This window comes from Tiliqua scincoides, chromosome 2 (assembly GCF_035046505.1).
Source record: "Tiliqua scincoides isolate rTilSci1 chromosome 2, rTilSci1.hap2, whole genome shotgun sequence".
In the NCBI taxonomy this organism is placed as follows: domain Eukaryota; kingdom Metazoa; phylum Chordata; class Lepidosauria; order Squamata; family Scincidae; genus Tiliqua; species Tiliqua scincoides.
The window spans coordinates 190,629,101-190,647,009 of record NC_089822.1 but is presented as its reverse complement, the minus strand read 5'-3'; the positions used below and the strand labels follow the sequence as shown (position 1 = coordinate 190,647,009).

General features: G+C 42.3%; 1 protein-coding gene and 1 pseudogene across 1 annotated transcript in view; one reads left to right on the top strand and one right to left on the bottom strand.

The window, feature by feature from the left end:
• The window catches only part of LOC136638899 (collagen alpha-1(III) chain-like), a 133,999-nt gene that overhangs the window by 59,693 nt on the left and 56,397 nt on the right, over positions 1-17,909 (top strand). Inside the window, exons 6-20 of the mRNA XM_066612927.1 lie at positions 3,637-3,753; positions 4,616-4,651; positions 10,556-10,582; positions 12,098-12,142; positions 13,139-13,201; positions 13,294-13,356; positions 13,448-13,510; positions 13,602-13,664; positions 13,756-13,818; positions 13,909-13,971; positions 16,901-16,963; positions 17,054-17,116; positions 17,201-17,263; positions 17,666-17,728; positions 17,822-17,884. Of these exons, the coding sequence (XP_066469024.1) occupies positions 3,637-3,753; positions 4,616-4,651; positions 10,556-10,582; positions 12,098-12,142; positions 13,139-13,201; positions 13,294-13,356; positions 13,448-13,510; positions 13,602-13,664; positions 13,756-13,818; positions 13,909-13,971; positions 16,901-16,963; positions 17,054-17,116; positions 17,201-17,263; positions 17,666-17,728; positions 17,822-17,884 (918 nt within the window). The remainder of the gene's footprint in view (positions 1-3,636; positions 3,754-4,615; positions 4,652-10,555; positions 10,583-12,097; positions 12,143-13,138; positions 13,202-13,293; positions 13,357-13,447; positions 13,511-13,601; positions 13,665-13,755; positions 13,819-13,908; positions 13,972-16,900; positions 16,964-17,053; positions 17,117-17,200; positions 17,264-17,665; positions 17,729-17,821; positions 17,885-17,909) is intronic.
• LOC136642677 (5S ribosomal RNA) lies at positions 15,566-15,682 on the bottom strand (annotated as a pseudogene).

The following is a 17,909-nucleotide window of genomic DNA, read 5'->3' as shown; positions in this document are numbered from 1 at the left end:
TCTCATATATATCTTGATATCATATATCAACATATCTCATATATATATATATATGCAAGAATTACAAAATATGGAAAAATCCAATATCCAGAACATGTCTGGCCCCAAACACTTTGGATAACGGATGCCCAACATGTAGTAGGAATTCTCGCCAGTAAAATGTTATATCTTCTTTACTGTTGGCCAGAATTGCATTCTGTCAGTAATAATAGTGTGCCGTTCTGTCTGATTTTTTTTTACCTAGAAAGTGGTCCAATGTTTCTATGGGCGCAATCCTAACCCCTTATGTCAGTACTTTCCAGCTCTGGTATAGTGGTGCCAGTGGGACCTGTGCTGTTGGGTGTCATTCACGGAGGCCTCCTCAAAGTAAGGGAATGTTTGTTCCCTTACCTCAGAGCTGCATTGCCCTTATGTCAGTGCTGTAAAGCACTGACCTAAGGGGTTAGGATTGTGCCCTAAGTCCTTCAAAATTACGTGTTGGCCTAATTAACCCAAAAAGCCAATGAGATGGGAAACTCGTGTCTGAATTTTTCTAGGTCAGACTGCAGGTGAGGACTTGCATCATTGAATGCTCTTCCATACATCTTCGGAGATTTTCTTGCTACATGTATATGCAAGAAAAAGAAAACTTGCCATATCAGGGAGAAGGCCAAGGTACAGTTCTTCCCCCTGATATTGGTTTTCTTCATGTAGGGAATTGTTTCATGGAGGAGCTTTCAATCTTATGTCTAAAGTTCTGACACATACTTGCTTACTACCTCATCTGATGTTTGTGAGAATTACAGCCCAATCCTATCCACACTTTCCTGGGAGTAAGCCCCATTGAACTCCAGTGGAACTTACTTCTGAGTAGACATGCATAGGATTGGGCTGTTAGGCCCTGGTCTTTCCTCATACATAACCCAACTGTACCTCTGCTGCTGATGACTCAAAACCTGCAAACTTTGCAAAGGTCTAAGGTTTAAAGTAGTATGAACACAGTGAGAATGTGGCAATTTATACATTAGTCACAACTGAAAACATGTATACATCTCAGATTCCCTGTCTGATCTGTGATTTGATAGCACAGCTTAACTGTGATATCAAAAACCTCAGAAAAATCATAATACGTAGTTTATCATTACAGCCACTTTTCTCAGTCAGATGGACCCATCTGGGTTAACTTCTTTCTGACATGCATTTGAGTACCATGCACAGTACAAAGTAAGATAAGTGGCATGGGCTCTGCTAGCAGGGGTTGCAGTCTACAAAATGTCTAGAATGTTTCTAGCATTTTTGCTCTGGCATTAAAACCTGAAACATTACTCAAGACCTTGCTTTTGGTTTTTTGGAACGAGCAGGGGTTGAAGACAAACTGTGATCTTGAAATGTTTTATTTTTGGATTCTGGTTTTACAGTGCAATCCTATGCAGGTTTGCTCAGAAGTAAGTCCCACTGTGTTTAATGAAGCTTACTTCCAGGAAAGTGTGTGTAGGATTGTAACTTTCATGTACTTATCTGTTCTGTGAGTGACAAGGATGGGATGCAAATAAGAAACTGCTTCATGTATCAGAGCTAGTTCCATTTCCTTTTCTTCTCCTACAGTAATTCAGTAAGGAGAGTTTCTGAACGGAACTTTGACAAGATGTCAAGTATTGCTGTTACAGTTAGGTTTCTGATTTATAGCCAGATGACATTAAATACAAATCTGTTATTGGGAACATTCTGTCCAGATGTTTGAAAATGTGTTATGATCCACTCCTTTTGTGGAGGGGGGGTTTTCACTGTTGTTTCCATGTGTTGCCCCACCCTGGATGCAGAGTTCTTGTTTTATCCACAATATTTTATAATCCAGATTATAAAAATGATAGTTGATAAGTATTGTCATCTGTTTGATCAATCCTGGAGAACTGATTTCAATTTTCAGCTTAGCCCAGAACTCACTCAAGCAATCTACTCCATTGACTTCCCCATCTGTAAAATAGAAATAATAGTGGCCCATCTCATACAGTTGCTGTGAATGTGATTGAAATAAGAATTTGCAGCACAATCCTATACATGTGTACCCAGAAGTGTCGCATTGAGTTCAGTGGGATTTACTCCATGGTAAGTGTATGAGATTGCAGTCTGTGTCTACTAATGAAGACTTTATTTACAGATACAGTGATGGTGATCTATCACTATCATTTACATTTTTAACTTACCCTCAAGGAGCCAGGATAGTATACTTGGTTTATTCCCCCCCCCCATCTTATCCACACAACAACTCTGTTTGGTAGGTTAGGCTATGGAGTCTCCTGGAGTTTCTTATCTATGAAAGTCCCCAGTAAGTCCCAGTGAGTTTCTTGGCTATAGAGATTTGAACCCTGATCTCCTTGATCCTTGTTCAACACTTGATCCTTGTTCAACACTTAATCTACTTTGAATTTCAAAAGCAGTTACTCATTTAAGAACAGGAGGCTGCTATTTCAAAAACGAAAGTCAAAAACTTTGCTGGGGTGCACAGCACACTTCTTTAGATTGTGGCCCCAATCTGCATTATCATTGCACTTATTATACAGCCATAATTATAGCTGTTTTGATCCTTCTTCAGTATTCTCTAGATCTTTACAGTAAATTTGATTTGCATAGTCCATGAGCGCAGTGCAAGGTGTATGCTGGTGTTATAGTTCTGTGTGCATTCTTGCTATGCCGTCTAGCCCTTTTTCTTTTAAAGGCAATGGTTGACATTTTCTGCAGAGATTGCACTGAAAATTTTGTAAAAATTCCAGGGCATCAATATATGTGTTGCCTATTAAACAGGCATACCCAAAAGTAAATGATGTGGCAACTCTGGTGGAACTAAGTCAACCTAGATCTGATCAGAATCTGGAAGGGGATTGCCTTGGAACAATATGTACATCATACTGAGGTCCATAGGAAGAAGATGTAATAAATGTAATGAATGTAATAAATGCATATTTGGATTTTCCAGATGCTAGAATTTCAGTGATCGTTCATGTAGAAATGAGGCTCAAGGTGTTTGGATAGTTTTGAAATTTGCTTTACTGCTTTCACTCAGATATCCAGTATCCAGTTTTGCAAATGCTGGACAGGATGCTTGCTTGTTTAACGATTCTAAAAATAGACCTTATATTCTATTAAATGTGAATTGAATGTTTGTCCTACAACTATAATTTGGGCAGTAGATTTATTTCATCCCTTAGTAGTGCTGCAGAATTCTCAAGAACCAGAGTGCTTGATACTGTTGTTTAATCTGTTTTTTCACTAATTTATGGTAGCATGACAAAACTAAATAATTCCAGAGTCCAGTGTAAGCAGACAATATAACAGAATATACCCTTTCCTTTCTTTCTGTGACATAAATACCGTATACCCAAATCAGGCACTGAGGTTTCAAAATACTAACCACCAATATTCATTGTCAGATAAATCACATTAAATGCTGTCACATAAGTGTATACATATTAATTTCAGTGAGATTTCACATAAAAATGGGTCTTTTTTGGTAACTTTTATAGTTGTTCTCAAACTACCAGTTCCTGTACCAAACCTCCTGTTGTTTTCTTCATATGCAGTACAGTGTGTTTGCAGCTACAGTCTATCCATTGGTGGTTTATTTTTCACATTGTGCTGTTTTGTCTAAACTTCTCATAGGGAGATCAAGGTAAGGATGGTGTTGCTGGCCCACCAGGTCCTCCCGGACAGCCGGGTGCAAGAGGACCTCCTGGAGACACAGGAAAAGATGGCCCTCGGGGATCCCAAGGCCCTCCTGTAAGAGTAGTGAATAGCAAAGCTAGACACTAAAATGCATGCTTTCGGGGGATCCTCCTCATGATGCATTGGAGCCAGAAGATCTAAAATTTGACTTTTAATATCTGACGGAGCTAGAGAATGTAGATGGACACTTTTGTCACTAAGTGCACAAATGAAGGTTCACTCTTCAATACATTGAAACCAGAGAAAGAAGTCTCCACGAATTGTTGTATTTTAATGGAAAATTATTCAGTCAACAATGCTTTGTGGCAGTCTGCCCTAAAATGGTACCTTCCATTTTGTACTGTAATGCTTCTGGTCACCTTTGTGGCTAGCAGTGCTTTGCCACTTGTAGGTTGTAGAAATATAGCAGGCTTTCGCGTTCAGAATGTCTGAATTTCCCTTGCTGCATCATGAGAGCGATCACCAGTGTGAACCCAAGAGCTGTTTCTGTAGAATGGTTCTGAATAGCAAGTGGTACTTGTGTGAGAAAAACAAAGTCATACTTTCTCCTGTGGAGTTAGTAGCAGAGTTCCCCATTGCTGAATTGGAAGAATGGCCGCTTCACAGGAATGATGTCCTGGTCAAAGATATAATAGAGATGAGAGACATTTTTAGTCTTCAGTATAAGTCCAAGGTGTGCAGATCCAGCTAATCTCTATTATATTATCTAGTTAATGAATCACTAACATAAATACCATTCATAATCGTTTTAATACTCCCTGAGGCAAATAGCTAAACTCTTGTTACACAAAGAAAAAGTTTTTTAAAAGTTTATTTGCTTCACAGTGGTTCTTTTAGATAGCAGAAGAGGTTTTTGGAAATGGTTGAGTGCCTCTGTTGTCCTTATCACTGGAATAATTAAAATTGTATTTTTTAGGGTGAAAAAGGAGAACCTGGAGAAGTTGGTGTCATGGTTAGTATATAAACTAAGTTGTTAAAGCCAACTCTGATTAATTGATGTTCACATCTTAAGCATGGGATGCTTTCTTAGATGTGTGCCATTTCTGTTTTGGGCCTACCATGTGTCTTGCCTCACCTGTGCACTGACAGCAGTTTCCGTAAATGAAATTTAATCCAAGTTGCTGGTCCTATAGATAGAGCTGAGAGAAAACAGCTTTATTTCTTTGTGGATTTTGGTCTTTTCCAAAGGTAGAAGTGCAAGAAGCAATGTTATGTGTTTTTTATTCAAAATTTACATTATCATTATGAATTATAATCATTTTTAAAGTGTACTAGGTAGGTGAGATGGGTGGTATAGTGTCGGTAGATGCAACCACATTCATTTCCCATGCACACACACCCCCAATTAAATAGTAAAAAAAAAAAAAAAAACCGAATAATTTTTTTTCAGTTTCAGCATTTTTTATTTTTTTATTTTTTACAAAAATGAGAAGTGCAGAAAGCAGTGTTATGTGTTTGATTTCATTATCACTGTTTTGTCCCACCTCTGTCTATAGAGTTCAGGGTAAAATGGAATAACACAACCCTACCTTTCACCTTCTCTAACAATTTTAAGAGCGCAGGTGGTCAAGAGCGTAACATTTCTGTTTATCCTAAATATATTCATAACCTGAATATGTATTCTTGGCCACTGATTTTTATTCCCTTCATGATGATATTGATCCTGTGTCTTTGGAAAATGGGCCGGGGCTGGAGGTGTGTGTGCTGGGAGAGGGCAGTGAGGGAAACCATGCTCTGCCTGCCCTGTGGAAATCCTCCTGTGAATGCTGTGTCTGTGAAGAAGGGACCATGTCCATGTTTAGACTCTCAGCCTTTAGTCTTTAAATGAACACATTGTTATCATTTACTTAGGGGACCTGGAGGACTAGAGACAGGGAAGAAATACCACATTTGATCATTTCTCAGCATGTTTCAAATTTCTTGGGCAGATCTGCCCAAAGTCAATCAAGTTAATTGAAGAAGAGGATTTGGATCCCTTTTTATGGGAATTACTCTTCTTTTATTCCCGAGATGATTTCTATAGCAACCGCATTTCTTTCCATGTGTCATTCATGGTTGAAATAACTACATCATTTCCTCCTGATGAATATAACTTTCTCTGGAGCCTGACCTCCCTAATGTTGCATCAACTCAGTTAAAGTTACACCTTATATTACATTTCTTTTAATAACTAAATCCACAGAAGAATTTATACTTGCTGGCTGCTTTCCCCAGATCATCCAGCACCCAAATATAGGCAAAAGCAAACACAGACAAAAATAAAAACAGGTCATCCAGTGATTTCCTTGTCTTTCTAATAAAGAAAAGATGGGCCTTCTTAGTGTGTGTGAAAGGCTCTTAGCTTGTGGTTTCATGTTGGCATCCTTCAGTCTCGGAAGACTATGGTATCCCGCTCTGAATGGTAGTTCTGGAACAGTGTCCTCTCCAGTGCACGAAGCCTGGGTAAAGTAGGTATGAAGGATAGACTGTTTCCCATGCAGCAAATCCCCCCTCTCCACGTAGCTGGATTGGACCAATGGAAAGGCAAAAGCCAATACGGTTGGTTCCAGTGGCGTCGCAGGAGTTGCCAGAACGTGACTGTGTTCAGCCATGAACTGCCTCAGGGACTCCGGCTCCGGATTTTGCCTCGAAGTTGACTCCTGAAGCCTTTTCCATAACTGGATGTAGCCACAAGGCAGTGGAGGTTTGGGATCAGAGTGGTAAGCACTGGCTAAAAGGACACTGTTCAGCTACAGACGCCTATATGGGTTGTACAGGTGCACATGTAAGCTTCCCCCTCCTGCATGCTGAAGAGAGTAGCATATATACCAGCCATGGGTTTTCTCTAATCTTTTATTTACATACATGCAGAGTGTTACATTGTTCCTTGTTGAATTTTATTGTTGTCTTCCCAACTCTGCAATTTGTTTGGCTTTTTAGTCTGTTCTCTAATCTAGAATGTGTGCAGATGTGAAAGATGTAATACTCTGTCAGTTGAAGACTGTTTATCAGCACAGACTCTTAAATTATTGCTGCACACTCTTTCAAATTCATTGTCAATATGTTTATTACATTATTATTATATATGACTTCAGAGTCAGATAACCCCATACCCATATTTACTTAAGTAATCTGAAGATTAGTGTAAACAAGTAAAATACCTGTTTGACCCTAAAATTCTAGATGTACCTAGTAAAATCTGGCATGCCAGAACCTATTATAAAACAGTATTAAAGTCTTGTTGAAAAGAAATGTTTAAAGGCCTGTGTTTTGGGGTTCTAGCAGGTCTCACTGGGCAAAGCGTTTCACTGAAAAATCAATGCTCTGTTCACTTATACACATCTTTGCCAACGCTTGTTGAGATGAAGTATTTCTCCTGGGATGTACTCCCTCAAATATTATACAGTACTATTCAAGTAGCATAAGGTCAAAAATTTCTTGGTCTCCTAACATTTTATGTTAATTAGTGTCATAAGTCAGTTACTTTATCAGAAACAGAGAGGGGCAGCCCAATCCTACATAACTCCCTGCATGGCGATGCAGCCGCATCAGTGGGGCATGTGCTGTATCCTGCGGGGAAGTTTCATGCCCCTAGGGTCTCATTGGGGTAAGCCCCGTCTGGTCTACTCAGATCTGTGCCAGTGTGAACCTGGGCTGAGAGACCAAGGTTGGGAAGGGTGATAGGATATTGGTGGCGCCGCTTCCACCAATACTGCCCCGTTCCCTGCCTCAGTCTGCCCCACGTCCACTCCTTTCCTCTTGCTCCTTGCCCATTTCAGACCTTTCCCAGCCTCCCTCCCACTGCCTGTGCTGACTTAACCATCAGCAGAGGGCATCCTCCAGCTGCTGACATGCAAACCAGGCTGCTTGCCACTTGCAGCAGCAGCCAGGCCGTGCTAAATGACATGTTGCATTTTGCAACAGCAGTAAAGGGCCATATGCTGCCAGAATGCGTTTTGGCATCATAAAGCCCTAATACAATTGGGCTGTTCTTATTTTTCATAAAATCATGTTGACAACTAGTAGTAACATGCTTGCATTTTGCTAACAGGAGAAGACATTGGCTTTGATTTAGCTAAAGTTAGTAATGATTAAGGACCCAGTCCTAAGGTTCGCGTGCCAGCTCACCACCAGCATGCACTGTTGCAAATGTGCTGTAAGGCTCTAGCACCTATGCTTCACTGGTGCTAGCCCAGCACTGGCCGGTGCTGGGCTAGTGCCAGTGGAGTAGCAGAGAGGTAGGTGGGGGCGTGGGGGGAGGAGGGGAGGAGGCATTCTGGGGCAGGAGGAGGGTGGGGAGAGGGTGAGGAGGAGGCGTGCCAGGGGAGGGAGCGGGGTGGGAGGGAGGCGGGACCAGTGGAGCTTTGCTCCACCGGAACCTGAGCCTCCGTGTTGGGCTGACCACCCAACATGGAGGCTCTTCATTCTATGCCAACCTTCGGGTCAACATCAAATTGAGTAGCCCCATTGTGGGGCTACTTGCTTTACCCAGGGGAAGGGGACAAATGTCCCCTTCTCCAAAGGAGCAAGTGGCGGCTGCCTGGAATGCACTGGATGAGGTGGCTGCCATTTTCAAAGCCGCTGCAGCCCCACACACCAGGCAGCTCAGGATTGAGCTGTAAGACTGAAATCCTAAGTACACTTGCTTGGGAGTAAGTGTCCCTGAACTGTGAGTAGATATGCATAGGGGACTGTGTTGTAAGTCTTAACATGAAACCTGCCTGTCATGCCTAACATTTGTTTCAATGGGTGTAAAGATCAACTTACTGAATTTTGTTGGTTGCAATGGGACTTCAACACAATTGATAAAGCTGGGCTGGAGCAATCTCCCCACTGGGGCCTTCCCTAATTATTAATGTTGCAGCTCTTTTTGCAGCTATGCTTGAATTGGAATTTTATTGTTAATGGAGAGTTGTTATCAGGGCAACCCAACCATGAAGTGACTTGAAGTGGTCACATGGAGCAGCATTCTTGGAAGGGCAGAGATTGAATGAGCCCTCCGCCTTCTATCCATCGCCCTCTTCAACCTGCCACTCCCCTGGGCATTCCAGTACTCTTCCAGCTTGGTAGGAGCAAGTCAGAAGGGGATGGAAGCAGTGGCAACCAAGGGGAAAGAAAAAGAAAGCAAGCTGCTGCAGCCACACATTGCTTCTCCAGGCCTACTTACAGAGCACCGAGTAGGCAGGGACAGTCAATTGCAAGCCCCCCCCCATACCCTATACTTACTGTACCATGCAGCTTCCCTACTCCTCACCTCCTCTGTTTGCAAGGAGTACAAGCAGGGGATAGTGCGTTCCCAGCATCCCTTGCTCCCATTAATTTCAAGTAGAAGCACAGAGTGAGAAGGCTGCACAGCGCAGTCCTTGCAAGTTGGGGATACATCTGTTCTTTCGCTCCTCTGTCTGCCCACAACAGGAGGAGAGCGTACATGAATCTGGGTTGAGCAGTGATCAGGGGATTGCACTGTGGTCTGGGGGCATACACTACCTCGATTGTTATATTCGTTATTGATTATTTCAGCTGTTTGACCGTGGTATTGGTTTTTGTTTGTGGGCAAAATCCTAACCGGGTCTACTCAGAAGTAACTCCTATTTTATTCAATGGGGCTTACTCTCAGGAAAGTGTGGTTAGGATTGCAGCCTGTGTGTTTCTATTAACACAAAGTGATGCATTAATTTAATAACTAAACAAAAGTCTGATAAAAAGTTCTTCTTAGTGCTGGCAAATTAGTTGTTTTAACATTTGCTCAATTATTCTTTTATTTCTGTTTTCTGTTATGGAATGTGTGAATTCCCACTAAGTTTCTAGACGCAAGAAAAATATAGTCATATACCTTGGCTATGTGGATTTGCTTGTCATGTCAGCCCAAAATTTAGAGTCCAGGAGGACAGCTAGTACTTCTCCTTAACATGGGGATTTCTGTACTGGTATGCCCTAGAGTGACTCTGATTTATTAAGGATCTCCTAAGAGTAATTTTAACACTATTTTGGTATGCATCAAACGTGGGATCACTTAATCTCAGTGGATTGGGTGACTGGAACAGTTAGCCATCACTATTCTAAACCATTTGGAATTCAGACCAGTAAAAGTAGTCATGTATGTGTTCTTCAGCTGTTCCTTAATCCATTTACCCCAGAGTAGGTACCTTCATTTCAGTGGGGGGGAAATGAAATAAGTGCTTGAAAACTGACATCTGTATGGCTTACAGCCCAATCCTGTACAGGGTTGGGCTGTCAGGAGGAGGAGTTTACAACAGCAGAAGAGACCTGCTATCTTAAAATGGCTGTCGACCATATGTGCAGCACTTCAATGGTAGCCATTCTGCAAGTGCTGCTGCAAGAGGTAGCATGACCACAGCTTTGTTGCTGGACCCTGCTGTGCCCACCTGACTCAGAAAGTCAGTGGTAGGGGCAGGGATGGGCGGGGACTGGGGGTGTAACTGGGTGGGAGGGGGAGGAACCGGGAATGGGGAGGAGGCAGGAGAGGATCCTGCCACGCTGGATCCTAACCCCTCCATTACAAACCTCCCCACCCCTTGTCTCTCCTCAGACATGTACCACCAAAACTGGTGACATATGTGCTTTATACTTTGGGGAACCTATCCCCCACTGTTGGGTGCAGCGTGCACCTTTTTGGCATGGCTGCATTGGCGCTGCTGGCAGAGGGTAGGATTGGGGCCTTATTCATTGCAGATCATCAAAACACAAACAGCTTCATTAATCAATGAAAGTATTAGCATGAAGGTTTTGGTTTATAGGACATGGGAAAAGCTGTACTAGATCAACTAGAACTAGTATTTCCACTTCAATTCTAAAACAGTTTCATTGCTATTATTTTTGTATCTTATATAACATACTTCATTGATTTATTTTGAAGGGTGAACCTGGTGTTCCAGGAAAAAAAGTAAGTTATTAATTTCTTTCTCTTGAAAATCCATAGAAAGAATGTTTAACCCTGACTGTTTACTCATCTTGGAATACAGTTTCTGTAAACAGGCAGATTAACTCTGATAGCACTTAGAAGTGAAGTGCTTCTTGATGTAAAAATAGATGGAATCAGTGAACTATTGGAAGAAACTTGGAATAATAATTTCACACCTGTTTGGTAAGGATGATGAAAAATTAGCATATACTTGATAGAGATTATGAAATGTATAAAATGTACAGCAGGCTGTATAATTGTAGTAAAACTCGAAGCAGGAACACTGCGTTCGCCACCTTGACTGCAGACTTGCAACTCCCTAACAACAAACAAATTGTTGTTTGTAGTTACATAAGGCAGTAGTTCCCAAAGTGGTGTGTCATGACCCACCAGGGGAACAGGAAGTGGGCCATTCCCCCTTAAGAGAAAGGGAATTCCCCCTTAAAGTAATGGGTGTCCTGATGGCACCACAGTGATTGCAGTGCCATAGGGACCTGGCATGATGGTCCTTGGGTTGTAGCTGGAATAGGCGAGTGGCGTCAGCAGCTCAAACACATGAATGTAGTGGCAGATGGAAAGACAGAATGATCTGGAGACCTGCTTTTTATATCTTTTTCTCCCATAAAACCCTTTGGGATCTTTTGTGGGTTGAGCTCATCAAAGAAACTTGTTTTGTGATTTGATGAACCTTAATGGCTTTAAGCGAAAAAAATCTACAGACTTAGAAACTACAGACTTAGGACACGATCCTAATCAACTTTCCAGCAGTGGCATAGCTGTGGCATGTGCTGCATCCTGCTGTTGGCAGGCAGTCATGGAGGCCTCCTCAAGATAAGGTAAAGTTTGTTCCCTTACCTTAGAGTTGCATTGCCCTTATGTCCGTGCTGGAAAGTTGGTTAGATTTTGGCCTTAGAAACTCTGTAAGCTTGAAATAGCAAACACACAGTGAAGCAGTCGGCCCACCACACGCATACCCCATGTGCTGTGATGACCTAAGCTGCCATCTGTAAGAAGCCGAACTCTGTGCATAGTTCTCCATGGCAGCCAAATCTATACGGTGTGTGTGAATGTGTAAATTTGTTTTCAGCCGTGTTAAATAGTTAAGGATCTTGCTCCCTCTAACAGAACCTCATAGAAGTTACCAAGTGCTTATGGCCAAGATTGAAGGCACTTTATGACAAAGAAGTAGTGTTCAGAACCACACACAACATATGGCTACAAGATTCAGAAACATCATTAAGGATTAAATTTCATTGTATTTCTCAGATGATGAGTAATGTCTTGACTCAAACAAGGCAACCCTGGGCTTTACTAATAAAACTTCAGTCTTTCTTTCAAACAATTAGAAAGTAATCCCAAATTCAACAGTAAGACCTGACAGTTATTTTGTGGTTAAATTTATAGTGAGTCCAGATGAGCTCTGTACCAGTACTGACCTTGGCATACATAATGCGTTTTTGTATTTCAATGTCACCTACGTGTGTTCTATTTCATCAGGGTGATGCTGGAATCCCTGGAGAATCAGGGATTCAAGGCCCAAAGGTAAACTTCTGTGACTGGTGGTTTCTTTTCATTGTTCTTTTATAATTCCTGTACTTCATAGACAAGAATAAATGCTGATTGTTTTTGTTAAAAACTGGTAAACAGAAAATTAATATCAAGAAACAAAAGTAGGAAGAAACATAAAGAAGTGTAGTGGCCAGGTGCATGAAAGTCAATTCTGATCAAAAATATTGTTAAAAAAGAGCAAGTATTCAGCAAATTAGCAAATATTTCCCCTGAATCTAGAATTTAAGATTCCTGCTCCTGATTTTGACAGGCTTTATGAGAATCAGTAAAGCTGGCACAGCAGCCAGGCGCATGTTTAGAAATCTTATGAAGGAATGAAAGGAAGATTAAAACTGTTCAGAGCAAAAAACAAATTGTTGTTGGCAACCTTCAGTCTCGAGAGACTATGGTATCGCGCTCTGAAAGGTGGTTTTGGAACATCGTCTAGTGTGACTGAAAAGGCCAATTCGGGAGTGACAATCCCTTCCACAACGGGAGCAAGTGCAGTCTGTCCCTGGTCTGTCTCCTGGCTATGGGCCTTCCTTCTTTGCCTCTTAGCCTCAGACTGTTGGCCAAGTGTCTCTTCAAACTGGGAAAGGCCATGCTGCACAGCCTGCCTCCAAGCGGGCCGCTCAGAGGCCAGGGTTTCCCATTTGTTGAGGTCCACTCCTAAGGCCTTCAGATCCCTCTTGCAGATGTCCTTGTATCGCAGCTGTGGTCTACCTGTATGGCGCTTTCCTTGCACGAGTTCTCCATAGAGGAGATCCTTTGGGATCCGGCCATCATCCATTCTCACGACATGACCGAGCCAACGCAGGCATCTCTGTTTCAGCAGTGCATACATGCTAGGGATTCCAGCACGTTCCAGGACTGTGTTGTTTGGAAAACAACAAAATTAATGTGTTGTTTGGAAAAAAACAAATTAATCAAGAGTTATTAGATAAAAATTTTGCTTTTGTAAGAAATTGAATTAATTTGTGTTACTTTCAGGGAGAACAAGGGAGTATTGGCCCCAAAGGAGAGAATGGCATAGATGGGCTGCCAGGGCCAAAGGTAAGCGCTGCATGAAAAATAATAGTAAGTCTAATGGCGGCTCTGTTTTAGAGACTGAGAATTTTTCCTTACCCATCTTTCAACCTCTACAGGGAGAACAAGGAGGCCCTGGTCCAATGGGGGAAAGAGGTGTAGATGGTCTACCAGGGCCAAAGGTAAGCAGCTGATGGAAAAGGATGGTAAGACTAGTGAATGCCATGCTTAGAAACTGAGAACTTTCCCTTACGCTTATTTCAACCACTTCAGGGAGAACAAGGAGACCCTGGTCCAATGGGGGAAAGAGGTGTAGATGGTCTACCAGGGCCAAAGGTAAGCAGCTGATGGAAAAGGATGGTAAGACTAGTGAATGCCATGCTTAGAAACCGAGAACTTTCCCTTACGCTTATTTCAACCACTTCAGGGAGAACAAGGAGGCCCTGGTCCAATGGGGGAAAGAGGTGTAGATGGTCTACCAGGGCCAAAGGTAAGCAGCTGATGGAAAAGGATGGTAAGACTAGTGAATGCCATGCTTAGAAACCGAGAACTTTCCCTTACGCTTATTTCAACCACTTCAGGGAGAACAAGGAGACCCTGGTCCAATGGGGGAAAGAGGTGTAGATGGTCTACCAGGGCCAAAGGTAAGCTGCTGATAGAAAAGGATGGTAAGACTGTGAATGCCATGCTTAGAAACCGAGAACTTTCCCTTATGCTTATTTCAACCACTTCAGGGAGAGCAAGGAAGCCCTGGCCTGATGGGAGAAAAAGGCATAGATGGGCTACCAGGTCGAAAGGTAAGCCGTTCCTGGACGAGGATAATAAGACTACTGAACAATCCTGCTTATACTGAAGAATTTTCTCTTGCACCTTTTTCAAATGCTGCTGAGAAAATAAAGAAACCATGTTCTGATGGGGGACCAGGTATAAAACAGCCATCAGAGCCAAACAGTTCATGGAACAGGACTATAAGACTAGTAAATGACCTTCTTAGAAATAGGGATGCTTACAGAATCCTTTTCTACTGGATTCCTCCCCATAGTTGGAGTTTGCATTTTGCTGGATTGGTTTACCAGAGCAAAACTAATCAATTGTAGAAGACAAGGTTGATCCAGATTTACATTTTCAGAGTGTACATTTAGTTTTCATTATTTTTATTTTTATTAATATACCATTATTAATAAGAATATTTATATACTGTTTTCAACAAAAAGTAGTCCACAAAGCAGTTTATATAGTTAAATATATTAATAAATCCCCAAAGGATTCAATCTAAATAGGGATGCAGAAGAGACCCATCACTGAAAAAGATTCCATGCTAGATAAAGAGGGACAGTTGCTTTCTCCCTGCTAAATACAAGAACAGAATTGCAATCCTGTGGGAAGAAAATAATAATAATCAAATATCTGTCCTCCAGCACTGGAAACTGGACCCTGTGGAGCACACTTAAAATGGTTCTTTGAAGCAAGAGTTTTCTGCTACTATAATGCAGTAGCAGAAAGAAAAAAAGTTAACTAAAATCCCAGCTAAAATCATGTAAAGAAGCAATGGCTAATTAAGGGCCCAATCCTATCCAATTTTCCAGCGGCGGTGCAGCCCTGCCAATGGGGCATGCATTGCATCCTGTGGTGGGGAAGCAATCACAGAGGCTTCTTCAAGCTATTGGAACATTTGTTCCCTTGCCTCACAGCTGCATTACGGTTGCACTGGTGCTGGAAAGTTGGATAGGATTGGGCTCTAAGCCATTTCTGTCCAACACTGCATATACGCAAAAGGGACCAAATATGTACACATGTGGGCCAGGCAGAAATGGGTTAACCACATAAAAAAAATTGAGCAGACAGGAGTTCTGAGTGGTGGAAAATGCAGCATAGAAAGATAATTTTCAATTAGCCAAACAGTGTTCTCAATGTGCCCCGTTTCAAACATTAACATCCATGTTTTTATTTGTTTTATCTATTTTTTCCATAGTTTTTTAATAATAATTTTAAAATAAATAATAGTTTTTAAAATAATTTTTAATAATCAAAAAAGATTATTGCACTCAGAATAGCCTTTGTACATCCTCCACTGGTGACTCAGTCCGTGTTGTCAAGCATAAAGTTTCCAGTCCAAGAATAAAGGTTCTCTTTCTCTTTGCAGAAATGTGTTTGATGAGGTACAATCAGGGTGACCAGATACAATGGGGGACAGAGTGCCTATACCTTTAACCACTGTGTAGAAGTGGGAATTTTGGCAGGTGCAGCTTTTTAAACCCTTCAGTGCTGAGCTGCAGCGGTCAAAATTCCCTCTTCTATACAAGAGTTAAAGGTATAGGCACTTTATCCCCCATTGTATCTGGTCACCCTGGGTATGGTTGGCAACCTTCAGTCTCAAAAGATTATGGTATAAGCCTACAGCACCCAGTATTCCCAGGCGGTCTCCCATCCAAGTACTAACCAGGCCTGACCCTGCTTAGCTTCCAAGATCAGACAAGATTGGGCATGTGCAGGGTAACAGTTGCTGTCTTTATAACATAAAATATTAATTTTTTAATAAGAGTAGCAACCCAAATCCAAATTAAACAGACTTTATTCTCTAGAACAGTGTTTCTAAAACTGTGGGTCGGGATCCACTAGGTGAGTCACAAACCAATTTCAGGTGGGTCCCCATTCAATTTCAATATTTTATTTTTAATATATTAAGCTTGATGCTACCATGGTATGTGACTGCATTTGGGGAAATGTTACAGACCTGTACTTTTAACAAACTACTATGTATATTCTTTTAACAGTGATAGTCAATGGGACTTACTCCTGGGTTAGTGTGGGTAGGACTGCAGCCTAGGATAGTTAAAAATTTTCCTGCTTGATGATGTCACATCAACTCATGACATCACTTCCAGTGGGTCCTGACAGATTCTGATTCTAAAAAGTGGGTCCCAGTGCTAAATGTGTGAGAACCACTGCTCTAGAACAATTGGTCCTTTCATGTATTTTTTCTTTCTACAAAAAACTTAATAAAAACTTCAAACATTATTTTATTAAAGGTGACAGGTAAAGACAGAGGTTCCCAAACTTTCAGGGAAAGTTTGGCACCTCGTAAGTCTATGTGGGGGAGGGAAGGTGCGGCAACGCTATCTCCACGATCGCACCGTCAGGGTAAAGGGGTTATTTCTTACTGTGGGTTGTGCCGGTCCTCCAGGGGGTTCAGGGAGCCTCCAGACCCCACTGCAGTGTTCTCCACGCTTCAGAATACTGAAAAAATGCGATTGCAATCCGCTTCTGGGTTGTGATCACAAACCCAGAAGTGAGTTGCAATAGCATTTTTTCACTGTTCTGAGGCAAAGGGATCCGCAGGCTCCCCACACCTCCCAGAGGGCCAGTGCAACCCACACTAAGTAAGGAAAAAACCCTTTTCCCCCAGTGGCATTGTGATCATGGCGATCATGTCACCGCCATTGCCATCACTCTTCCCGTTAAGGGGGCAGAGCCAGAGCTTCTTGGGCTGGAGCATTATGATGGTCCAGTCTGAAAACATCTGGGTTAAGGTTTGGATTTCTTTACTATGGTGTGAGGGCACAGACACACTTATCCATATTGATAGTCCAAAATCCAAAAGACAAATGGAAGAGAATCAAAGGGATATCAAAATGGCAGAACAAAGGTGGTGTAGAGGCAGAAGATTCTGCTTATCCCTACATAAAAACTGAGAGTTTCCCCTTGCACTTCTTTTAAATTTTTCAGGGAGAACCAGGAGATCCTGGCCCAACGGGGGAGAGAGGCATAAGTGGGCTGCTAGGGCCAAAGGTAAGCAGCGCACGAAACAGGTAGTAAGACTACTGAGTGCCCTGCCTAGAACCTGAGCACTTTCCCTTGCACCTCTTTCAAACTCTGCAGGGAGAACCAGGAAGCCCTGGCCCAGTGGGGGAGAGAGGCATAGATGGGCTACCAGGGCCAAAGGTAAGCAGCGCATGAAACAATAATAGGACTGCTGAATGCCCTGCTTAGAAACTGAGCACTTTTCACCTCTTTCAACCTCTGCAGGGAGAAACAGGAAGCCCTGGCCCAGTGGGGGAGAAAGGCTTAAATGGTCTACAAGGGCCAAAGGTAAGCAGCGCATGGAACAGATTTGTAAGACCAGTGAAAGCGCTGCTTAGAAACCAAGAGTTTCCCATTGCATCTCTTTCAATGTCTGCAGGGAAAACAAGGAAAGACTGGCTCAGTGGGGGAGAGAGGCATAGATGGACTCCCAGGGCCAAAAGTGAGCAGCACATGGAGTAGGATAGTAAGACTAGTGAACACCATGCTTAGAAACTGAAAGCATTCCCTATAGCTCTTTCCAATGCTGCAGGGAGAACAAGGAAGTCCTGGTCCAGTAGGAGTGAGAGGCGTAGAGGGGCCACCAGGGTCAAAGGTAAATAGCTCATAGGACAGGACAATATGCAAGACTAGTAAATATCTAGCTTACAAACTGAAATTTTTCCCTTGCATTTCCTTCAACCACTACAGGGAAAGCAAGGAAAGACTGGCCAGAAGGGAGAGAGAGGCATAGATGGTCTACCAGGGCCAAAGGTAAACAACACATGTAACATATTAGTAAGACTAGTGAATGCCCTGTTTCGGAACTGAGCGATTTTTCCCTTGGGCCTCTTTCAATTATTGCAGGGGGAACAAGGAAGCATTGGCCCAGTGGGGAAGAGAGGCACAGATGGGTTACCAGGACCGAAGGTAAGCAGTGCATGGAACAGATTAG